The sequence below is a fragment of the Larus michahellis genome, chromosome 2 (genome assembly GCF_964199755.1).
Source record: "Larus michahellis chromosome 2, bLarMic1.1, whole genome shotgun sequence".
Lineage (NCBI taxonomy): Eukaryota > Metazoa > Chordata > Aves > Charadriiformes > Laridae > Larus > Larus michahellis.
Window position 1 is genome coordinate 29,010,144 of NC_133897.1, and position 25,916 is coordinate 29,036,059.

Sequence of the window (25,916 nt, forward strand, 5' to 3'; positions counted from 1 at the left end):
TTCTGGATCGCACTGGTTTAATTGCATTAAGAAGATTTCTTGTGCACATGTTAATGAGTAAACGCTTTTTTTTAGCATTGTTACTTAGCAAATGGTGTCACTGTTTGTACTTATTAAAAAATTGTCAGCTTTACCAGAAAGGTTTGCACTACACAGTGTCGAAGATATTATTGCAAACACGTAACTTACATCTTACGTTCCCAAATTCATTATCCCCCAGTACATCTTAGACAAGACATTTCTGTTTTTCTGGAGATGTGGAGCTGAACACAACAGCTAATCCCGTCCCTGAAGCAACTGCCCAGGCACAGAAGATTAGAACAGATTTGAAAGATCCTGCAAATTCCTAGACTTCTTTGCAATTCCACTGGGCGTTGCTGCTGTGGGTTTCCAGGAGCAGCTAAACCTAAAATATTCCTGGCAGGTGTGCAACAAAGCGTGTCTTGGAACCTGTTACACCCAGAGATTTTTACAGGTATCCGTAAATTCCACAGTAGATTTTAACTCTGCAAATTCTACATCTTTTCTGGATGAAAAGATCTTATCGTTTTATGTTCATCTGGATAGGAATCTCTACCCCTGTATCTCTCTACCTATCTATCACTCCAGTTAGCTATATCTATCTGTCTATGTGTCCAACTTAAATAACTTGCTTGCCTGAATCAGTGCAATGAATCGTTCATGCTGAAGCTCAGGTTGTTGCTCTGCCCCTTACTGACTCCAGGCTGCTTTGGGGAGACGGTCCTTCTGGGGTGGCAGGGATGCTGGTGAGGTTTTTTTTTCCTTCAGGTGATTTTTTTCTTCTTTTGAGGGCCATATTTTTCTTAAAAATGTTTGCACTGCCTCTTTGTTTTAATATTTCTTATGTTGCCTTTCTCATCTGACTGAAATGAATTCTGAATACTGGATTTGAGACCTAGCCTAGAAAAGAAGTCTCTCAATACGTCTTTCAAGTTCGATAGTATGTTAACATTGTATTTTAGTATGTTTTAAGCTTTGAATCTACTTTTTCCAGTCAATTTGAAAGCATCATTGTGTCTATCCCTCCTGCTCTTCTTTTTCCCTAAACTTTGTGTTTATTCCTCTCTTGTTTTGGGCATCTGTTCGCTATTAAAGGTCTCCAGCACATAGATATTCTTGGTATGATGGCCTTGGCTTTACTACTCAACAGTAGTTTCATCCTTTCCATGATTGTTTTGTGCCACTAGTAGACAGGTTGTTTGCTTGCGACCTTTTATTTGACTTTTACTTTATTTGCTGCTTACATCCAGCTTTAAATGTAGCTGATTTTATTTATCACAAGAGTCCGTCTATAGCATTTCTAGTATACTTTGAAGCAATTTATTTTTCTGATGCAAAAAACACTGACTTATTAAAAGTTGTGTCAAGTTTTACTTTCTGATTCTTTCTTTTTTTTTTTTTCTGTGAAAGGAAACTAGTTCTTGATTTCAACAGCTTGATTTTTGTTCTACACCATTGAGTCTCTTCGCTTTCAGGATATCACAGGACACATAGCACAAGGTAACGTCCTTGAGTTTTACCGCTCCATGGCAAACAGAAATTAATTGTGCCCTCGGGTGTTTTTTTGAATTATCATCATATTAGTTCTTAGTATAATAAGAGCAGGATATTTTGGGGGGCGCTGCTATCAGGGTTTTTTTTCTAATTTGAAACTCACTAACAAGGCCAGATTTTTGGAAGAAAAATTAAATACTTTTAAACTGCACTTCTGGCACTTCTTTCCATAGAATTAAATTTGCATCCTCTCTGCTGTAAACAAGTTCCTTTTGCATTGCACATGCTGTCATCTGGTTACATAGAGGGTGGGGCAATTGTGCACGCAATTGTTTAAACATATCAAGAATTGTCCATACTGCCTGGGTAGAAATGAGGTTTTTGTTTGCAAAGAGATAAAAATGCAGGACTCTTCAGCAAGTGTTGCTTTCCATTTTAATCACATGCCCATCATTTTCAGTTTTAACAATACGTTCATATAGGCTCAAGGCTAAAAGTAGAAAGGCTATAAGTAAATATTTAGATACATCTTTCAGTGCTTTTCCCTTTTTTAATTTAACAGCATATATTAGAGTGAATTAATTTTATTTTTTCTAATTTAACACAGAGGCCCTGAGAAATGGAAGTGTACTGACTAGCCTAAAGGACATGAAGAATCCTGTTTTTAATGTAATTCTGAATGAAAGTCATACCTTTATAATTGAAAAGATTATACTGAAGTTAATCCAAATGTGCTTTAATGCTGGGGGGGGGGACGACAAAGGCCTCTAATTACTTATCGCTGTGGTATTTACATTCCAAAAAGGTACTCTAATTAATGGAAATATTAATTTATGTCTCTAAATGCTGCATTAAGAGTGTTAATTTCAGGAACCACTTTTGTTTAAAACTAGAGCATATTTTATTCTTTCAAGAGAATAAGAGACCTCTGTCATTAAATGCTAAACACTTTCAACATTTTAATCCTAAAAATAGAATTTCATCATTGCTACATGTAGTAGTAACAAATTAATATAAATTTGGAGGGAAAAGGTATGTTCCCATGTGTGTGTATGTGTGATTGTAAGTTATTGCTATGGTGTTGCAGATAACATATGTTATACAGGAATCTAGTTAATGTGAATATCATACTGGGGAAAGCAGTAGAGCGTGGTAGTAATATATTCATGTTAACACATCATTTTGGATTCTTCTCAGTCATTTCTTCCTCCATACACGCGAACTTCCAGCTTTAAAAACTCCAAAAAGCAGTCGATTCTAGAAGAAATAAGGAATTGATTAATTTTCCTGAAACATTTAAAAAACCAACATGCTGCAGTTTAATAAAATTTTCCTGTAGTGAAAGACGAAATAAAGGATGTAATACAATTTCCTGGGGATGAGCAATATGGCTTCTGTAAAGGAAGTTATGCACTACAGATAAGCCAGCTCTCCGAAGTCCATGCCTCACTCACTGAGCATGTGGGCCTAAGGCAGTTAATACCGTCTGCCTGGATTTCCAAAACACAAGATCCCTCCCCAAAGGAAAGTTATACTGGTTTGAGAGGGACAGTCTACTAATTTATAATGGTGAAAAGAAGAAAACAAAGGAAAGGGAATAGATGGTCAGGGGAGAGAAGTCACTGGAAGATGTATGCTATGGTCTGTTCTACTCTATATAGTCATTAGAGATCTACAGAAAGGAGTAAAAAGTGATGTGACAAAGTTTGTGACAATACTGTTTGAAGAGTAAAGAAAAGGGGTGACTGTAAGAAATTGCAGAAGGACCTTGTGATATTGACTGTGTAGGCTGTGAGTGGCAAAGCAAAACTGAGTTTTGAAACATGTGAAATAATACACAAGGGGGAAAATGATCCTAAATTCACATATAATATAATGGGTTCTCAGCTTATCCTATAGATGAAGTCTTGGAATTACGTTCTACGACAATACCACCTCCAACCTCAGTAATGGCAAAAAAATCAAGTACAATGTTAGAAGCTATAAAGTAAGGAATAGAGAACAAAGTAGAAAACCTCACTGGGTATGAATCCATGACCACAAAGTGCACTGCTGGTCCCACCATCTCAAAAAGGTTCAGCGAAACATATCAAAGTTGATCAAAGGTACATGATATGATATGATATATGTTATGATATGATATGATATGTATGCATAGTACGGGAGACATTTAAATAGCCTCAATCTTTTTAGCCTGGAAAAGAGGTGACTGAACAATAGAGATAACTTACTTATTCATCAATCAATGCAGGTTTCTCGACATTCTTTTTCTGTTTCAAATCTATTGTTGGTACCATCACAACCTCCGTACCAGAACTGGCCACAAGAATTGCCCCTCTTGTCATAATACCATTTCACCACGTAGTCCCGACAATCCCCTGGTTTCAAAGGTTCAAAGCACCTTGGATCTGAAAGTGTATCAGTAAAAGTTAACTTGGGATAAGTTACATCATCCTAAAAGTGCCTCCTTCAGAAAGAAGAGCACCTCTTTCTTTTCTTGTAGTGCCTGGGAGTCTATATGCTTCTCTCAAATTTGTAGCTAAATTCCACTTCTATAACGAGTTACCTGAACAGGTCTAAACAAATACAGGATCAGTTTGAGATGAGACTGCCTAAATCCTGATGTAAGAACCAAGCTGCTATTTAAATACCTAAGCACACAGTCGGTACACAAGAGTTGTTTGTCATCGAGGTTTGAGACTCTGGCTCTCGCTGTGTGCGATGTCTGCAGCCAGAAGAACGAAAGGTGGTAAAATCTAGTAATTGTATTGGGGGACACAGTGGGCTTGCTGGTTGGTTGGTTTTGGTGCAGACTTGCTACCCAGTGTCTGAGGACAGTATTTATTACTTACCTTTTTGGGTTGTTGCTACCTGTGTTTGCAACACAGTTAGGTGGTGATCTTCAGCAGCAGTTACATTGAACAAAGGACTGACAACCGGACTCTGAGGTCTGATTTCAGATATGTCATACAGCGGGGGAAGTCTTGATTCTCTGTGAGCAGAGGTGGTCGCAGTGTCATCCTGCGCAGATGGCAGCGGCTCAGTATACCTGGTCTGTGGTGGACTAAGCTGCAAAAGGAATCAAAATCTTGTAACTTAAAATTCTGTCTGGGCTCAGATGCTAAGAGAGAAAACTGAGAGAATCTACTGCTAAATAACATGAAAAAATACCATTAACAGCAGGCAGGTTTGGACTCCTAGTGATTACTCAGTACGTGACCATCATTTTAACAAATGCATTTTCTGACACTGAGAGCTGAATGAAAAGGCAAAGTAATGCCTTCCATTTAGTCAATAAGCTGAATTAATTCCATTGAAACAAAGTTTCGGTCACCACTTAGTCTGTAATATAAATAAAACAAAAAACGGAAGGACCTCTGGAGTAAATCAGTGCTTCTTAACATTTGGTACACTCTGGGAATGATCTCACATCTTCAATTTGTCAAGAAATGGAAAATGGCAGGTGGGAGGAATAGGGTACTTGTTATTGGTAGAAAAACACATGTGCGTTATGCTCCTCCAAAGATCTATTTAGATGTGGAATCCTTTGAGTACAGCAAATTTTCCCATTTCTAGCTAACAGCCAGTTGCTAATCATTAGCATTTGAGAGTTTACCTTGATAGAAGTGTTAAGAAGCCAATCCTGCTCTTCAAATGAAGACTATTATATAAAAATTTGCCTCTCTAGTGTTTTAGTATATTCAAGAAGATTTCCAAGGGCCTTAGTATGGTATAGCACAAATGACTGCATTAATCCCACTTGTTCATTACCTACTAAGAACAGGAAGGAATTTGATACTATTCAGTGTCTTCCCATTTACAGGCCACTACTGACACATTCAGTCTGTTTAAGAAAACTCTTCAGAGTCATTGGGACTCTGAAAATTGAAGTCTAGGTGAAATGTAAATGTGCAGGCAATTCATCCAGTCCTTTGCATATTGTGTTTCTTCTCCAGGTCTACAAAAAGGCTGTGTTTATTTCTGATAGTAATTCAACAGTTTTGAAGATTTAATTACAAACATGGCTAGCCAGAACCAAGTGTGTGAGCATCTAGTCACTTAGAACTAATCCCATCTGTGATCCTTATCACACACTTTATAAAATCAGCATCTATAAATCCAGGTTTACATTTATTTTTCTTAATGATACAGGACGTCAAAATTTACCCTCAGTGTCACACAGATCTGTCTGTCTCAGATCTGAAGGTATTACAAGCTCCAAACCTAAATCAATCACACCTGTTGAGGGAGTTCTTCAAAGAAATTAAACTGAATTTTGAAAGTGAACTATTTAATTATGGATGATATTACATAAACAATAATCCAAAGGATTAATATTGGCTAATCCGTTGACTCCTCCACAGTAAATCAGTGGTATTTATTTAGCTCCAATCTGTATTCAATTCACTTAATATCTAAATACCAGTATCGTGATTCACTATATCCATTCCAGGCAGCTACAGAGGTTTATACATCTCAGTATACGTTTCAGTAGGTCATTCAACAGGTTATAGGGGCAAGCAGCACTCAGTTTTTATCGTCAGCTATTTTTAGCAATAAAAACACCCTACAGAGTTAGCACTGATATACTGCAAAGGTGACAAATATCCTACTCTGATACTAAGACAGTGGCTGAAAAATGCCAAAGACTTAATAAGGGAACTAAGGCGATACACACCTGCAGAAAATATTTATCTATTGCATTGAAACTCCTGTCTATCTGCAGCAGCACCGTGTTGGAGGGCAGAACCCCAGTGCAGGACAGGAGGAATTTAAAGCCGGAGAAGAAGAGTAACATGAATGAGGAGTCCGAGAAGTACAGCTCAATGTGGAAAGCAAAACATTACTGAAGGCTTAATAACACCTGGAAAGTGCGTGACCACAAGAAGCATTGTACTAACAATCAGCTTGCATGTAAATACATGCCTTATACACTACGTATGTGCCTCAATAAAGGTGTATGTTTAAGATTTCTAACTCGCTCCTAAGATTAATAAGAACTACAAAAAATATAAGGACTGTTGGCATTTATTGCAACTAGGAAACAGTATTACCCTCTTTCTTCCGTAAGCTTCTGTTCTCAACAAGTAAGTTCACTCTAACTTTAAAAATTTTGTTCAAATATTTTGGTCTAGTCCAACAACACATTATTTGCATATTAGAAGACTGGTGAATGGTGAAATAAAGAGTATTTGAATTCAAATAAAGACATACATCTTTCATAAATATTTGATAACTGTTACTTCTTTACTTACTGGGTACCTGATTCCTTCTGTAGGGACCACATAAAACTCTGAAGTAGTCATTAACTGGCTATTAGTATCTTCACTAGCAATTTCAGATTCTGGACTTGGCGATGGAGATAAAACATTGTATTTTCTGGTGTAGATTTCAGACACGTTCTCACAGATTTTTGTGATCAGTTTATTTTCAAGAGCTGAAAGATTAACAAAATGATGACATTTATTAAGGGTAATCAAGAATAGCCAGAATGATTTACCACAAGCTTTTAGTGCATTGTTAACCCTAAATCTTTAATGATAGTGACTTGTGAAAGACCATCTTCTAAAGTTATGTCAAAATGCAAATGAGAAGTAATAAAGTAATGTGCTCTCTGAATTATTTGATTTTAAGGCCCTTTTGCTCTTTTAAGAAGAAACAGATAAAAATACCAAGTCCCTTTTTTATGCAGAAATCATAGCTCAACAGTGAAGGAAAAAAAACAGAGTGAAGGAAATAAAGTGTTTATAAGTGTAATCTCCTGATTCCAGCTGTGGCCACAGGATATTTTCAAGCCACAGTTTGAAATACACAATGTACTATCAGTCCCCATTCCTTTGTGTGTTGCTCCACCACTTTTCCCCTAGAATCAGGATGAAAGCGTAGTTTTCCCTATGGCTTGTAAGAGATGGTGGAGGAACTCCAAGACTGGTAAGAGCCATGCGAAACAGAGAGAGAGAGACAGAGATGTTGCGTCAAGGTGGAAGGAAATCTGCACCTCTCTGGGATGAAACTATGGCCAAGCACAAAAGGACTGTGAGGGAAGGCTGATGCGAGCTCTCACAAAAGAGAAGGCCTCAGCTCAGAAAACTGATGTTCATTGTGTTTTATTGTTTCTCTGAGAGGTGAAAATTTGGCAAGGTTTACTTTGGCCAAAAAAGAAGAGAAAGAGAGGAAAGAGCTGCATCCAAAAGAGAAACATAAGCTGCCATTCAGCAGGGTGCCTTGCCTCACTATGGGAAAGGCCAAACTCTCTCATACGCTTATTTCAAGTTTCCTTTTACTAAAATAGTTTATTTTACCTGAAAGTGTCATGAAGTCATCTATCTGGTAAACATGTTCTTCATCAGGGTCTGTGGCAATAAGCTGCATTTCTTTCAGAAAATCATCATAATGAAGATCAGTCCTTTGAACAATCCCAATGACAAATATCTCAATATTCATAGCATGGGCCTTTCTTACTACAGTATCCAGTCGTACTTCATCACGAGCGTCCGCTTGTCCATCTGTTATTACAACAGCCACTTTTCTTACTGCTGGCCGTGCTGCCTGGAATAATTTAATGGCTTCTTGGATAGCAGAAGCTGTGTACGTGCCTTCTCCTAAGTAGGGCATTTTATCAACATCTGATTTCAGGTGTTCTTTGTTTTTGTTCTGCTCCAGAGAAGACACCAACCTCACTTTATGGCTGAAGTTGATGATGCCAATGCGCGCTGTAGCGTGGTTGGCCGACACCTTGTCAATGACTGTTTTCATAAAAGTTTTGGTAATATCGAAGTTATCTGGTCCAACACTTTCTGAACTGTCAATGACAAAGACTAGTTCCAGTGGTGTTACTCTACACTTGATGCCACAACCTAGAAGAATAACAATTTCAGTCATTTTATGAGAAACCACCTTCATAAAAACGAATTGAACTCATATATCAGATTCACAGTCAGTTAAAGCTCCATTAATGAATTAATTCATAGTTACTGATACTGACAACTAGGAATGGAGCTGGACCAAATTACTTCCATTATAGCTCTGGCAAAACAGTGAGTGTCGTCTTCATATCAATGCAATCCTTACATACAAACATGCAGAGGACGAAGCCATTCAGACAACATACATTCAGTGTGTTTTATTAGAACTACTTTTTTTCCATACTGGAATGCTTACCACATATTTCATTGATAAGTCTGATCACTTCTTCTCTCTGAAAAAGAGTATTAGTTGATTTGCTGTGTGTTCTGGTTTTAAGAATGCTGAAATCTATATTTTTATTTATTTATTTACATACAAAAATGCAGGCAATGCAATGCTCCATAAGCAACTTTGCGTAACATCACATAACCTTTAAATGTTTTCCCAAAATAAACTCCTGTCTTTTAAATTAATTCATGTACATACTTACCGAAAGACCAGGTTCACCTTTTCGTCCCCAAATTCCCTGAAAACGCATAGAGTGGGATAATTAACAAAGGTCAAATTTTTCTAATTTCTATTGTGTAAAATTAAGTACTATGAAAATGTGTTTTACCTTTGGTCCTGGAGGTCCTGGGTCTCCAATCTCTCCTTTGGCACCTTTGCTCCCTGGATCACCTTTATCTCCATAGTCTCCCTTATTTAAAACAATCATATTAAACACAATCAGTAACTGCATTTCTGTTAATAGTCAGAGCTGGTATTGTGGTTCAATGAGCTTTTAAGATAAATTTTCTGGTGGTTTATTTTTGTGCGGCTGCTTTATTGTATATGTATTACGAAGTGAACAGCTGAAAGTAAGCTCTCAGAGAAAGATGGGCAGTAAAAACACCTTATAGAAATGTCTATGAAAAAATACCTTAATTCAGGAGTGAAGGGTAATGACATCTTTATGCAAATGTTGAAACTATATAATTTTTTACTCTTCTTTGATTTTCTTGAACTCTAAATTGGACCTGTGTTAATTCAGACCTATAGAAAGACGTAGCTGCCTCAGATCAGCCAGTGTATTGAAATTCACACCAGCTTTGTATAGAACCCACACAAAAAACTGGGAGCTTGCAGAGAACAGAGAAAAGGCATGCTTGGACTGTTACATCCATTGGAAAATACATAGGTTCACATTTAGAAGCAATTTTGCATTTTTTTCCTCAACTGACTTTTGATTTCCAAAACAAAGAGTTCAACATTATGGTATTTCGAGAGACAGTTTTCACATAATGCAGGTATGAAACACACTATCAAAAGATTCAGGTTGTAAATTAGACATTTCTTCAAGGAGGAGATTGTGCAGGACAATTTTTTACTTCTCTGGAAGCTTCTGACCACCTTACATTTCACTTGAAACCTTAAACCATAGAAATTTACCTAGATTACTGTCCATTTTGATATTACTCCTCATTATTATCCAGCCAATGGAACCACACAGATACCTCCTGTGTTACAGCATTCACTGTGGCGATTGCTATAAATTTTAAGGAACCCTTTTGACTCTTTCAGTCTGATTCCGATGTTATTCAAACCTGAGAATTGTACATAGCTCCTCCACAGCATTAAGAAAACCAGTCTCCACTAAGTAAACTCTTGAAAGACAGTTTCTATTCTATTTCACAGAATCATAATATCCAGCAGAGGATATTACTTTCCATTACCTGCCCATGAATTGAATCTAACCTCATCAAAGTTAATGCCAGCATAAGGGAGAGCAAATACGATCTACTGACTGCGGTGGTACTGCTACTCTCTTACACGTAAGTATACTAAAAACTGATCTCTTTGGTACTTGGCATTTATATGAAATTCCTAAGGAACTAAACCATTCCTTTTCATGTGTGACAAGTCTGCTATTTTAATAGCAAACAGAAAAATTGTGAGTATGTGGAGAGATTTACAGTGGGTCACAAAGATTAATCAAGATACAAGATGAATATGAAGAACAGTGAAAATACTGCAATTATTATTATAGTACGAGCATCCAGCATCTGAGAGAAAACAGAATTAGGAGGCAGAAATTTGAATCTGTGTGAAAGAGCTTCATAATCGCTGTTGCATAAAAGCTCCAAGCTGTAGTAGCCTGAATAACACCGAAGTCTGAGAAAGTGCTGTATAATTTGAGCTGATGTAAACTGTAGTACCATGAACATCATTTGTGCAGGGAAAAAATGGCTGGGGCTCTGAATGGGTGCTGTCTGCCTCAGGTGACTAGAGGGGATTGAGCTCGTATTTGGGTCAGAGCCTAATCATCTTACTTGGGTCAGAGGCGAATCATAGAATGGTTGGAGTTGGAAACGACCTTAAAGATTATGTAGTTCCAACTCCCCTGCCATGGGCCGGGACACCTTCCACTAGACCAGGTTGCTCAAATCACCATCCAACCTGGCCTTGAACACTTCAAGCAGCCTTGCGCTAACTAAAGGGGACCTACAGGGAAGATGGGGAGGGACTCCATATCAGGGAGTGTAGCAATAGGACAAGGGGTAACGGTTTTAAACTGAAAGAGGGGAGATTTACATTAGATACTAGAAAGACATTCTTTACTGTGAGGGTGGTGAGGCACTGGAACAGGTTGCCCAGAGAAGCTGTGGATGCCCCATCCCTGGAAGTGTTCAAGGCCAGGCTGGATGGGGCTTTGAGCAGCCTGGTCTAGTGGGAGGCGTCCCTGCCCATGGCAGGGGGGTTGGAACTCTGCTCTCCAATGAAGGCTGCCATGTTTTTTTTTCTCAGGCTTTCCAGACAGAGCCTTCACAATAAAATCAGTATTTCAGCTGCACTGTAATTATTGCAGAGGGTCTGCCCACTGAACCAGGCATCTGCTGTGAATTAAAGGTGACATACTGCATCATGCATTTACATCAACGCTCATTCTTCTTCGGCACACTGTTCTGACTTGTGCGTGCACATAGTTGATCTGCACATCCACATTGTCCATGAGTCTTGGTTTCCTTGGTCTAGGATGCTCCCACCAGATGCTACACATCTGAAAATCACTAATAAATAGCCAAAGTATTTAAATTCTCTTTGCGCAAAATTTGTTAGATGGGAATAGGTATGTGTAGGAAATTCTTACAATTTTGTATCAACCAGGGAGTTGTTCAGTAAGGGAAGATTCAAGCTTGGGCTTCAATCATAAAAAAAAAAAAAGAGTCAAATAAAACAAAGCCCTTAAAAGGCATTAGTCAAAAGCAAAACTTTTTTTATCAGAGCCTAACAAATAAAAGGATGTTTTGTAATACCTGAAAAATATCTAAGATAACCGAATACATAATTTTACCAATATTATTCTCCTGCTAACAGCTATGAACTCATTCTAGATCCCACTTCAGGGCCTGGTCCTTAATGACAATTAGGATTTTCGTAGACTCCAAAGCTGACAACAAGTAGTACGCATTAACCTTGCTAGCTATACAAGGCAATGTCTTTGCCTTCTATTTATCTTCAAAGACCTGTGACACCAAATAACCAATAAAGAAAGAAAAAATTACCTTTTTTTTCCTTACACAAACCTAGGATTTACCTTTGGTCCAGGAAGGCCAATTCCTAATGATCCCTTTGGTCCAGGAAAACCTTGATTTCCTTTTTCTCCCTGAACAGAATACGGAAAGTAATTTTAACTGAAAATTAAAGCAAAATCTATGTTGTATCTATTCACTTTATAACATTCTGCATCATAGAGAAAGCCAGATATTTGTATTATGCAATGAAGTACATAATTTTCAAGACAGAAGCGGTCTGAAGCTGGAGAAATAAGCAATTGGGTGTGACTCAGAACACACATGAAGCCTTTATAAGGTATATAATGAAGAATTTATTCCTGATGAACTAAATGAAATATTGTCATTTCACTGAAAGAGATGAAAGACAAAAGTAACCTCATGGAGGCTCAGACAGTTATTCATCCAGTCTACAAACAGCACAATGAGGTCCAACACAAAGGTTCTCTAGAAATACACACCCAGAATCTCTGCGGGGTCGACTTGTTTATTCTAACCTTAAGTAAATAAAAAGACATCTCTGTTTTTCACAGTGCGGAGAGCAGAACATCTTTCTGCTGATACTTCAAAAGACGCTATCAGTCCACCTATAAAGTTCAAATTTGTTTATAATGATTGTTGTACATGCCCTGCTGCATGCACGCAGACTTGAAAAGCATGTTCATGCTAGCAGCGTGGGCATACAATGTGTTATAAAACACAGCTGTTATAAAACATGTACAGAAAATACTTCACCACATCTGGCTGCCAGAAACTTTCCTGCTTTTTTTAATAGGGTAATACACATAATTTTTTCAGATCAACTGCTGTATATTTTGTAAACACAGCTAGAGGTGATTATATTCCCTGGTACATAAATGCTCCATCATAATTCACATCACATATGTAATTCACATAACAGCAATGCCTGGTGCAGATACCAAACCAGCTCCAGAGAATGTCAGTGAGATTAGAAGCAGTCACCACCTGCCCCAAACCTAGCCTATGAGATGTAAGTACAAGGTTAGTTAGTTTTATTTTTCAGTCAAGAGCTCTCAGACTGCCTCACTAAAGGGTCTTTTATTAATACTTGTATAGCTGCTCACCAATGGGCCTAGAGGGGTTATTTTGCTCATAAGGGGCAGCAAAATACAAAAATGTATCCAAATTTATCAAGACTCCAGCCTTCACCAAAGGCTCACTAGTGCAGAAGGACCAACCACTGCGCATTCCTGTGGTGCTGGATTCCCGCAGGTGGAGAAGCAGCTGCATGGTGCACAGCCAAGTCAAGCTTCTCTTCCTGCTACTCAGGTCTCCTGACTCCCATGAGTTGGGACTTCTCAACAGGAGTTAGACAATGAGATGAAGCTCCTACAAGAGGCATTATACTACGAGTCATGGTCCATGGATGGCTTTCACTGTCCAAATTCCAGATTTGACTGCAATGCTGTTGAGATGGGAGCTTCTGCTTGCACGCGGGTGCATTGTGGTCTCGCTCCGTGCTAGGCAAAGGCACCCACTGCACTCCGCCACTCACATCTCCACCAGAGCTCTGCCTTCACAGCCTGCAGGAGTCTCTCGGTCCACTAGCCCCAAATCAGGGAGCTAAAATGCTCTGCTTGACATTGGGGCTACCTATCACTGACCTGCTAACCAGAAACCTCTTGCCTCTGTAAGCAGAATTTTCCCCCTTCCCCTCTGCCCAATTTCTTACAGCAGCAAAAATTCAGACACTGATATGTAGAATCTGGAGGCTGGAAAAGAAACTGATGCACCAAATTACACAGCTGACTCATTAGGAAAAAAAGAAAAAAAAAAAGGAGTTTCCTGCAAATAGGAAATATTCTTAAGGCAATGGGATGTGCAAGGCAATTTATTTTGCGGTGTTGTAGGAACACACAGTTACTATTTAATCAAATTTACTTTAAGTCACTTTTTAGCAGGATTGTGCTTCCTGGGTCTTTCATGTAGGTTATTAACGCTTTTAAACATAGTGAAACAGTGTGCCAGCTTGTTTCAATGCTTGCTGTCTAGCACTGGGACTGACTATCCTTCCTGACTGGGGCCACCACAGAGCTTTCTGATAAACCTTTGCAGCTCTGCAGAGCACATACATATGAACCAGAGTAAGGATATGCTGTGTATTCCAGTGGTCCTTCACTAATAATAAATGTCAGATCCAACAAAACTATAGATTTATTGCTGCCACTTGTTACAGCCTGTTTGACATTGTTAGGATGGTGTTCAGGTAATGAAAACTGAATGAGACCTACTGTTCTAAAAAAATTCATACCTGTACAGCTGACATTTCTCACAGGCACACATGTGAGTTTTATCCTTTAAAATGTCAACCGCAGAACTGCTTCCCCTACTTGTGCAATCACTCAACCTTAAAGGGATTTATTACAGATACCATAACCGAACGCTTAGTAAAAACCAAGAAGTATGCTGTATTAATTTAAAAATATTTATTGCTTCCCAGTTCAATCCACGTACATGATTAAATTCAAATTTGACCATCAGTCTTATCATAAAAAACAAAGTGGTATGCATGTAAAAATGCAGACCCTTGCATCCCTGACCCTAATATCCTGCTAGATTCCTGATCAATAAGTAGACCTCCATGTAAAAATGTCATTCTATGAACTGAGGGCAGATCTGAGAATGTCTAGACTGTGGTTTTGAAAGGAAACCATGCATGAAAAAAGAAGACCTATGAATGTAGCTATCAACATAAAGTTACTCGAAAACCATCTCATTTTTGACATTCCGTTCTTACCATATGCAGACTGAGCTCTACGTGTGTGCGTGTATATATATATATACACATGTATAAAAAATACTTGGAGTGATATTGATAGTTCAAGTCCAGCAGTACAGTAGCTTTAAGCTGATGAAGAGTGGCCAAAAAGAATGAAGTTGGACATGGCTGGGAAGAGGGAGAAGGACAGAAGAGACAGATAGACGCTGAACAAGCATGAGCGCGTGGAGGAAACCAGTACTACAGGAGCAAGACAGTTGCCAAAGTTGTTTGGAAAGAAGTTGTTCCTAAAAATTATATAAAAATAATAATAATTTAAAAAAGCGATTGTTAAGGGAAGACAATTTAAATGACAAGACTATACCTACACAACTCATGGAATGCTATAGAAACAACACCAGCTGAGTTTGATCCACCACATCATTACAGTTTTATTTTAAAATCCAAAGACAAAGACCTTCCATAGCCAGAGCACATGTTACTTTCCTACATCCCTAAATTCCACATCCTTACATTACAAACACACCTTTGTCTGACAGCATGTGTCAGTGGATCGTGTTCTTCCACTGGAAAACTTTCATGATGAAACTGAGTTCTCTACACTTCTAAAATATGCTTTAGACATTTACTCATAGCAGTGCCAACATAACATCCAAAACTGTGTGTGTATCTGTCTGTATAGGGACAGATAGATAGACAGACAGACAGATGTACACTCTGAATATATTTTGACTAACCTTTATCTTTCTTCAGGAACAGAAAAAATATGATATAATCTATATATTTTTTCATGTATCATCAGATGCATTTGATTGCTGAAACATTTCTGTTCAGAATGGCAATTGTGCATTTATAGATAATCTCACATACCCATAGAATTATCAAAGATATATCCTAAGTATTAGATTCTGGAAACACATCAGAAATGTCTATTAAAGCTAGGCAGGAAATAGTTTTCCTATACCATAAAGCCACCCAGAGATGGCAGAAATTTTTCTATTTTCCACAAGAATAGAGCAAAGAGTCTTCAGAGATTGAGAAAACAAAGGAAGAAAAGAATAAGAAGCTCCTTATGCCCTCACATTAAAATACATAATAGCTTTGTGGTTACTGATAACAGTTAACATGGAAGAAAACTCCAAACAGATCAGAACAAGAGGTCTAGACAGTCATGACTCCAACCGTGTAGAGATCTCTGTCTAGGGAAGTCCTGAGATAAATCAGAATCTGTTAAAGACAGTTGCACAATAGGGACAAAAGAAAGAACAGAGTAAAGTATGTTTTTATGCTATGAAACACCTCACAGTGTTACATCGCTGCAGTACAAAAAGGGTAATGATTGAACAGGAATATAAAAATAGAAGACATTGAAACTGGAATCAGAGCAAGTACTGAACAAAACAAATGCAGAAGGAATCGCCGCTTTTCTGGTATAGCTTGTATGAAGCAATTCCACACTGAACCAAAGAAAGGTTCTCCTCTGAAATATCTTGCCAACAAGGTACATTTTAATGATTTTGTTTGTTTGTTTCAGCATGTCACTATTTTCCAACAAAAACCTATTTTGTCAACTAATTCCCTGGTGGATTTAGTGTCTACAGCCAACCGCAGTATAGAGAGGCATCTTTCCTAACCCAGCTAAAACAGTGTCCCTCTTACGGAATCACTGCTGGTTTGATAACCTAGAGTTGAAGAGCTGAGCACAATCCTCCTGATCCAGGGAAATATTCAATGATATGATCACCTTCAACCACACTGATTTAAGAGAAATAGGAGAAACTTGGGTTTTTCTCCACTAGAGCCTCCAGTTTGAACAATTTTCTTCCAGACATTTGTGACAAGGCAATTTACTAACTTTGCATGTTCAGAATGTTACCATGTTTGTGTTTCTCCTTGTAAGGAGAGAAGTTGAAGTTATGGCTAGAACTGGGTGAGTAAAAACCTGATTAAGAGTATGTGGGAGACATTTCTTTTATATTCCTATATGTGTTGTTTGACATGGTAGATCTCTGTTACTGTCTTTTACAAGGGCATCCAGAGAAAACCCTGGATGTTTTCTTTGGAGCATGCTTTAAGTCTAATTAAATCAGTAAGACGTGGCATAAATGAGACTGTTTTTCCAGGTTAAATATATTTATAATGACAGGAATAACAGGAGAGCAATCGAGTGCCAACAATACTGAAAACTCTACAGTTAAATATTGCATACGTTATGAACAGGAAACTTAAATATACAATGAATACTTGCAAGAGTTCACTGACTCAGAGGCAGAAAGAAAAACAGACAGTCAATCTCCTTAAAAGACAGTTTTGAGAAGAAACTGAACAGGGATCACATTAAACTGGATTACCTTGCTTCCTTGTATGCTGTCGCCAGGGGGTCCAGGTGGACCAGGCAAGCCTTTCTGTCCCATAATACCCTATAACAGGCAAAAAAAGAAGAATTAGGAGGTAAACTATACCTGGTAACACTAAGGAAGTAATCTCAAAATCACTGCAAGCAACAAGTAAAACCCTGTCAAAGACCCTAGATTCTGATTCTTCTTTGGTTTATGGTTTCTCACTGTGGGCCTTAGTAATTATTCTTGGCAAATTCCCAGGAAAGCAAAGGAACAATTGAGCTGAAAATAGCTAAATAAAATTTGCCTGTGAAACAGCGTGATATTTTCCCCAGTTTTTCCCACGTAGAAACCAACAGAAACCATCTTTATACAACAGCTTCGTGCAATCACTCCACACAAGGGCAACCAACAGCAGAGGCACAAAGGCCTAGAGCAATAAAACCCAGCGGGAGTAAATCTGCCAGGCACGTTAGCTAGTTCTTGTGCACCATGTATACATGCCAAGGCCCTGTGGTGCCAAAGTCTCTGGGAGCACCAGTCATGCAGAAAATCGTAAGTGGGAGGGAAGGAGAGAAAAGCCAAAGCAGCACCTGCTGACTTGTGTTAATACAGTCAAAGCCAGGTAAAGCCCTTTTGCTTTGGAGGCAGGTTAATCTAACATTTTGAAGCGACAAAGTGAAGAATATCCCTTTGATTACATCAAAATTAAAGGTTTTGTTTTCCTTTTTTTTTTCTTTCTTTATTTTCAGTTGAAAAAAGCATTTGAAATTTGACCGAGCTTCAAAAAAGTTTCTGTAGAGTTCAGGTTGGATTTTTGATTACTGCCTTATAATAAATAATCACCGTGCTCCAATACAATAAATGGAATTCATTCAGTGGTATGTAAATTACCTACATTTTGCACATGTTGAATATTTAGGCAGAAGTATATCAAAACTCAATCATCTTCAAATGGAAATATATAGCTCTAAATGTTTAACTTCTACGTATTAGTGATGTTTGAAAAGTCACCATTCTTATCTGTGTAGACAAAAACTTTGCCTCAAACTTTGACAGAATCTCTTGTAAAAATACACATTTTAATCTACTAATTTAACCTATATATTTATAAGCAGGGATTCATGCAAAATGTTGTGCTAAATAGCTTATCTCAAGAACTAGATGCTACAAGCAGATCCTCACCCTTGAAAACAAAATATTGTTTCCCCACAGGGAACACATTTTTCATTCTCAAAGGCTTTGAGGAAGCAGCAGTGTGTGTCACATATTTGTAGGATTTTGACACTCAATCGAAACTTACTTTTTTTAAACAGACTGTGTCTGTATGATTTACCAAGAAACTGAAATTCCTACAGCTTTCAGAAAGCAAGGCAAAGTCAGACACACAACCTGAGAAAATATTGATGCTCTGTTCCTCATTGCATTTCTGCAAGAGGCTGGTCACAGCAATGTTTCTCCATTCAGATACTAGTTTATTCAAAATAGCTGTGGAGACTTCTGTTAATCTCCCCTAAGGAAAGCACAGAAAAAGTTACAAAGGTGTATCTATTTTTAACTTAAGTTAGAGTGGAGAAATATACACCATGTTTCTCCTCATTGCCTTTGTAAAAATAATTGATGGATACATCTATAATAAAGAAATCCAGACGTGCACTGAATTTATTTTCTTACCGTATGTTTTTTTATTATAAATCACTTTAGCGGAGGGAGGAAAAAATTGCCCAGATGTTGCATGCTGGCTGCTCATAGAATTAACTTTTTGTTTTCATGTTTCTTTCCTAATTGATTTACTAATGAAATTGACTGGATTCAATTTCATTGAGCAAAAATTGCAAACAAAATTCACATTTAACATATTTTCCACCACAGAAGAATCTCTTGGAAACAGAACAGATACAAACAGAAGAAATGCATTGTTTAACTGATTATCAGCCTGATAGTTCTATTCAATTTCCAGCTGTAATCTCATACAGTTTAGATGCAAATGCAATTTTCATCCAGTTAGTATTCCTTCCTAATCCGGCTGGTAGAAGTGTATGGTCAGTGCCCAAGGTTTTACGCTTGATTTCTCCTGCAGTTGCACCAATGTAAATCCATAACTGATGGATATTTCGGTATCTGCGAGATCAGAGTCTGGCAGCCAGCACCACAAAAGAGCACAAAAGCTTCAATATGGCATCATACCAACCCTGGGACCAATTGTCCCGCTTCCCCGTGGCCCCGGCGGACCAGGATAGCCTCTCATTCCACGGTCTCCCTGAAAATAGTCCAAGAAATGTCAGTCATTTATCACTGTTATATCTTTCATACACTTATGAAGCAGTCAGTCAAACTACTGAGTTTAAAAAACAAAACAAACGTTATATACATAAACAGTTGCTTTATAGATAGGTATCAAAAAGAGACCAAAATGCAGGCATCCACATTATTTAAGCTCTAGGTGAAGATCGTTATTCCCCAAGAAATGGTCCATGTGATCAAAATCACCAACAGAGTTAGGACTCTAATTTGCAAACTTATCAGCTACAGAAGAAAAAGAAAAGCAAACTGATTTGGAAATAACACCGTTTTTCCATCACCATGTTCTGCAGGGGCTTGCCAGGATGGACAGGGGGCTTACTAGTGGGACACAACAGCGATCATGCCCTTTACTGACGCTGTGCTTGTTGTGAAACTAGAGGCGTTTAATTTCCAGAACTGTCAAACTAATGTGTTTATGAAAACTAAATGAATTTTAATAGCATTGATATAGAAGAAACAAAAACAACAGCCCTTCCTTTGTTTTCTTAAAAAGCCTAATGCATATATGTTTAGCTTGATTTCTTAAGGAAATGAAGCTGAAGTGATACTCTGCCTGTGTTTCTGCTTGTCTGTGTTAGTCCTCTTTTTTCTCCCAGTATATTTTGACCTCATCAGTTCATTTCAGCCAAATTACTGGAAATGAAGAGGCCTTGAGCATATTCACTCTCGACAGTTTTGGTGATAATTGGACCCTGGGTAAAGGATCAATTTATGCTTCTAGTGGGGGGAAAAAAACCCTAGAGGGGGCTCATCCCTTAAGCAGCAGGCAGACAGAAGGCAGTAGCTGGGGGAATGGGGGTAACGCTGCGCCCAGTGCTGCCCCTCGTGCTGCAGACAAGCCCAGCAAAGGAGATGGGTCAGGGGACATTACTGGAAGGGGGAAGGCATAAGGCATGGGGACGTGAGAGGCAGTTTTGTTTTCCTCAGTCCGTAATTGTACAAACGAGGGAACAGGCACGCATTCAGCACGTGATCCCTGGTTTGAAAAAAAGAAATCTGTAGCAGATAAGTTATAGAGGCAGAACATTCAGAATCAGGTTTGGCAAATGTCCCTAAACCTATGCCTGTGCAGGCAAGTGCAAAAGAAATAAATGTTCTCATAAGCTAATATATTAACAAGGGAGCCAAGAAGAAATTGTGTTTCTTAACAAAATAAAAAAAAAATCCTTATAAAACCTCTTAATTGTACTTGCTTTTGCACTCGGAAAAGCTGTAGAAATGGCTGTGCCTGCAGAGGGAGCATTCTAACTAGGAGAGAGGTGCAAGTATGAATCACACAAATCGCAGATGACACTTGAGTTGTGGTAGATGAAAAGAAACATAACTAACTGATTAAAAAGGAAGGAAAAAAAGTCCAGAATGTTCTACTGACTTCCTTTACTTTCCAGGAGGAATGTGTTCAGTCATTATAACGATTGCCCAAGGTTCAATCTCTAGCAAGAGATCACTCCAATCTGTGTTTTTCACATGTTTATGATACTCTCAAGCTAAGTCCCGACATTGTGTTATTTATGTAAATATAATAGGGCCCAAACTATGCTCAAGTTTGATGGATTTGGAGAAGTGGGAATTCTGAATCCAAAGGCTAAGGCTTAGACTGAGCTTATAATGCTTTCCTTCTTGCCGTAATATTTGGCTTCTGAATTTCTCTTCAATTCTTCTTTCTTCCAAAGCGCTGGAGAGTGGCCAGTTTGAGTCAGGACACAGGAGTGGTACATGGATGCTCTTAGCTTTAAATTAACGTGTCAAACTGATTGGGTTAAACAGATTGCCATGTTCAGTCAGGAGGAAATTTCTTCCTCAGATTTGATCAGAGAGGGGAGTTGTTGTTTTCATCTAGTCTGGTTTGGAAAAAGGAACTAAAGAGAGCGCTACTCTCTTTAGTGGTGGTGTTCTTCTTGAGATGACCTGAGGCGTTTACATTACACCTTCCCTGCTAATGCAAAGAGCCAAGATATTGGCAAAGCCCTTGAACGTTCTGTCTTTTTTTTTATTTTCCAAATTCTAGCTATAAACTCTTAAAGATTACAATCTTAAGTACTTAAAGATTGTAGCTCTTAAGTCTGGCACATGGTGCTGGAAAATGTTCCTCTGCAGTGGGATGAATGGTTAATATTCCTGATCTTTGAAAACATGCCTGGTTTCTCAATTTCTCCTGCAATGCATTTTCTTACACTTAGCTTGAGATTGTCATATTTCTAGGAAATACTGAGTCTAGGCAAATGTAGTCATCTTCCTACCTATATGATCTATTATCAAAGGGGCAATTATTGGTCCCCAATGTCCCCACAAAACATAATACAACCTTAAGCTATTTGTAGGAGAACTCTCCACGAGCAGAAGTTGCGCAGAGCAGCCAAAGCTTTCCCTGTCCAAGCCTCCCTCTGAAACCTGCCAGAGGTGCCAGAGCCATGCGGTGGATACACAGATAAGATTCACATTATAAGGCGTTTTTTTGAGGAGATCCTGAGCTGCTGTGGCCTGTGAAACAGCCTATAAATTGCTGTGATGGAAGATGAATGGGAGGTTACCAAACAAGTAAATGATTCCTTATGGTCCAGTATCCAACAGACCAACAACCTGCTCTTAGACCAGCCCTGTCCAAAAAGAGTGTAAGGGTGACTTGAAGTCATCTGCCTCTTCCTCCCATGGGTAATACATTCTTACACAGGGTCATTGCAGGTGAAGGATCGAATTTTAGCCTCACATGCTTAGTTAATACCAGATGTCTCACTGAAAAGCTCTTTTGTAGAGTTTTATAGTAATCCTCAAAGTTTCTGTATTTCTTGGCTTAGAGAAAAAGACTTTTATTTTGCTTTATGAGTTGCGAAGTGGGGCAGTTCTTTTTTCTAAGGTGTGACACTAAACTGTCCTTGAGGGAATTCATTTCAAGAAGGATTAGTACTCTTCTTTGATGAGGTCTAATTTATTTCCTGTATTGCACTTGTAGACAAGCTTGTCACCATCAGCAAAACACTGAACTAGAAAAACATCACTGGAATGAGAAATAAAGAGCTGAGTCAAGAGAGTGTAATGTATGGGATTCTGATGTCTATTCCATACTATTTGTTCAAGAAAATTCATTAAATGACCTAATGGTCACCTAAAAAATAAATCATGGCTTCCAAATATATACACCTCATTTACAGTGAAGCACGTATATTTGATACTGAAACATACAACAGACACTTCAATAGTCTCTTTTGTGAGAGCTAGCGGATATAATGGTATTTGTGAGAAGAACATATTAAAAAAAAAGACATCGCATCTCTACTTTCCACATATTAGTTCAAACAGACAGGGTCTAAGCTGCAAAAGTTATTTATATTGCAACTGGATCCAGCCCAAATGTTCATGCACTAGGGACTACGCTGGGGATTTTAATAATCCTTCTGCTATCCAGTTACTGAAAATGAAGCTTGCTTTATTTCTAGCGCTGGGCTCTTGCACTTGAATGTCTGTAACCCACCTCCTAGCTGGCAACAGTGCTTTTAAATCATTTTTTTATTATATTCTGACATTATGTGCTTCTGTTTTAATGCTACAGAAAATAGGGTGCTGCCAGGATTGAATGCATCCCACATGTTCCAATTCTGTTTTCATGTGAATTTGACCTCTGATACATAAAATTCCTATCTAGCAGTCTGCACATATGTGAGCCATTTCTGAAAGTGGGGAGAACAGAGCTCTGATTCAGCTGAGTGGAACATTCCTATATAATGATACTCAAAGGAATTTCAAATTAAGTAGTGTGTAAATTTATGAGTCTCTTTTATCAAATAAATGTTCTCTTTTATACACAGAGATTGTTGCTGTTCTTATATTCATTTTTTTTTATGTGGAAGGGATGAGAGGTAGCCAGTGCGCTTACATTTTATTTGAAAAAATAGACAACTGTCCATTTTATGAACTAAGTTCTGGGGGAATTCTTGCAATTCAAGTGAATTGTTTTTCCTCATGGCACCTTTGCTACCAGGAAGTTATGTAGAGACAAAGGTTTCAAAACTTTGTATAAGCAAACAGGAATTAAAAATCGGGGAGGGAAAAGAGATGTTCACAAACTTTGTTTCTTTTTTTCCAGTGTACTCTACCCCCTGTCTAGTGTGCATGCAAAGAACTAAATCACGGACGTGACTATCAATTGGGATAATGAATGCTTTGGTGCAGCAGGCACCCACTGCAAAACCTACAGCTGCTCACCGTTTATAGAAGCAATATGCATTTTCCCCCACAGGATTAACGCATGAATCTAGGTACATCATAAAAAAAGAAACTTTACCTATTTTAAAGTAAAAAATAGAAATTACATTTTTATCAGGTGTTTTTAACTCTTGATTTTTTTAATTTTCTGACAGCTACTGTTAGATAAGCACTAGTCTGAGCAGCCAGATTTGATGGGCAATATCACACTGCAACACAGTCAAACCTCAAGATTCACGCAAAACTTGCCATACAGAATTTGTTGTGAGCATGATTCGCCCTAATTGCATTATGTTAATTGCAAAGACAGCTACTCTACAGGGTTCTTTGTAATATGACTGCTCCTAGAACAAGATGCCACTTCTCCATAAGTGATACGGTGCATTCTGAATCTACCCCATGACTGATTATTATGAGTAGAAACCTCTGCTTGATAGGCAGCTTCTAATTCTATGTGTCCATCAACGAACACTGCTACAGACACAATAGCAGTGGACTTGCAGCCCAATGTTTACCCTGTATGCAATGTGAGGAGACCTGCCTGGTCTGCTCCTGTGGACTGATCGCTCGCTGGGGGCAGAAGTACACGAAGAGCCCTTCCAGATCAGACCATCTAGTTTAGCTTCATCTGAAGGAAATCCATTTCCTGGGTTGTGGGACCGCTCAGACCTCTTTTTGGTCCAGAACCCAAAGCACAGTAAATGGGTCCACTGGGAGATTCACTTCAGCGCTTTCCGATCCAGCCTGAAACACCCACGCAGATCGCCCGAGAAGACTCTGAGCGTGTACGTGAACCAGACTGTTTGCACATGTGAGGTCTCGCTCCTTAGGCTGTATCACATCCAGCTCCCAAAAGCACGGGAGGCCCTCTTCTATTAACCTGAAAACACACCTTCCTTTGCATCCATGTTTTTCCATAATTTGGTTCTTAGAACCAAGCCACCTAATTCTGACAATTTTTGTGACAATGGAGGTGACTTGATGGAAATGAGGAAGATGCTTTTAATTTACATGACAACCCTGATCTGATCTGAAATTGTCAGAAAAGACATGAGAATAGTGATAAATTTTGATCAGTTTACCTTTGCCTAATCTTTTGCTGACCTCTTTATAGATAACGAGGTAGGATAAGAGTTTCTAGTATTAGATATTCCATTATACTATTTCCTGTTGTAATTAAATACTATTAAATTATAAGAGCCTCATCTCTTGGTCACAGCTATTTCACTTTTGCTCAGTCAAATTCAGGTTGAAGGCCAAATTTACTATTAATTGGTAATGTTCAACAGGTCATATTCCTCCACAAAAAGATACTACCAATAAGCCTCTTTTATTAGTACCCACAGATCTGGAGGGATGGTAATACTTCTTATGCTGTTCATGGGGGGAGAAGAGACTGACAAGTAAGGATCTGATGTCTTTATAAAGGAATATGAACAAACCACTTCAATCGGCAATGATTTACATCACTTAGAACTGAAAGTGAAAACTGTAAGTACTGTAATAGCTAGTCTATGATTTAATTAAATGTTAATAAAATATATATGTTATTCTATCACAATACTTATAGTGGTTTAAGAATAACTGTGATAAAAAGACTAGATTCCATGTTCTCCACTGCAAAAACTGGGTACATTTTCTTTTACTTTACAGCTTTTACCTCCCCCCCTCTAATGCATTTTATGATTCCATCATTCATTATCTGCGTTGGAACTTTCCTAATAATTATACAGCCAAAGAATTGCTTGTCCCAGCAATCACAAGAATTACATGTCTTACAAGAACAAAAGGGACTTGTGACCCACTTTTTTGATCTCTCATGTAAGCCAGGCACTATGGTTTTCCTAAATGCACTTCTGTATATCTTGTATATTGATACTTTTCAGAAGCACAACCACAAATGTCGATTTTAAAAATCCAGTTGTGAGAAATTTCACTGCAATTATTCTCCTATATTCCCACTGAAATTCTGATTTGTAATTCTGGGGTTTGTAATCTTTCAACCATGGCATCACAGTGGGAAATTATTTTATTTGATTATGTGACATGATCTTCCAACTCCTTTTCTTTGGGAAACACTACTTTCCAGAATTAAGCATTTAGGAAGCAAGATGGAAGTCCATACCCATGTGGGTATGTCTTTAAGAGGTTATTGTTGTTGTTTATTTTAAATGGGAATTCTCATGTTCTGGGAACTGAAGTTGAAAGTTCCTTCTGTTTGGGGAAAAAACTTGTTTGGGCGATATTTATTTTGCTTTCTCCTGCAACAGGCTGCCTGTTTTCTATTTCACATATGTAAGGAGGAAATCATTAATAAAACTGCTCTGTGGGATATTTTAAAGCAATTGCTTTTATGATTTT

The 25,916-nt window shown here is 38.2% G+C and overlaps 1 protein-coding gene across 1 annotated transcript in view; it reads right to left on the minus strand.

Annotated features, from left to right (window-relative positions):
• Nucleotides 1–1,422: 1,422 nt before the first annotated feature.
• COL28A1 (collagen type XXVIII alpha 1 chain) overlaps nucleotides 1,423–25,916 on the minus strand; it is a 70,779-nt gene continuing 46,285 nt past the window's right edge. The window contains exons 27-37 of the mRNA XM_074574737.1: nucleotides 19,243–19,311; nucleotides 17,064–17,132; nucleotides 11,996–12,064; nucleotides 9,038–9,118; nucleotides 8,912–8,947; nucleotides 8,677–8,713; nucleotides 7,818–8,372; nucleotides 6,771–6,952; nucleotides 4,368–4,584; nucleotides 3,747–3,923; nucleotides 1,423–2,772 (exon numbers count right to left, since the gene is read on the minus strand). Coding sequence (XP_074430838.1) covers nucleotides 3,754–3,923; nucleotides 4,368–4,584; nucleotides 6,771–6,952; nucleotides 7,818–8,372; nucleotides 8,677–8,713; nucleotides 8,912–8,947; nucleotides 9,038–9,118; nucleotides 11,996–12,064; nucleotides 17,064–17,132; nucleotides 19,243–19,311 — 1,485 coding nt within the window. The 3' untranslated portion in view covers nucleotides 1,423–2,772; nucleotides 3,747–3,753. The remainder of the gene's footprint in view (nucleotides 2,773–3,746; nucleotides 3,924–4,367; nucleotides 4,585–6,770; nucleotides 6,953–7,817; nucleotides 8,373–8,676; nucleotides 8,714–8,911; nucleotides 8,948–9,037; nucleotides 9,119–11,995; nucleotides 12,065–17,063; nucleotides 17,133–19,242; nucleotides 19,312–25,916) is intronic.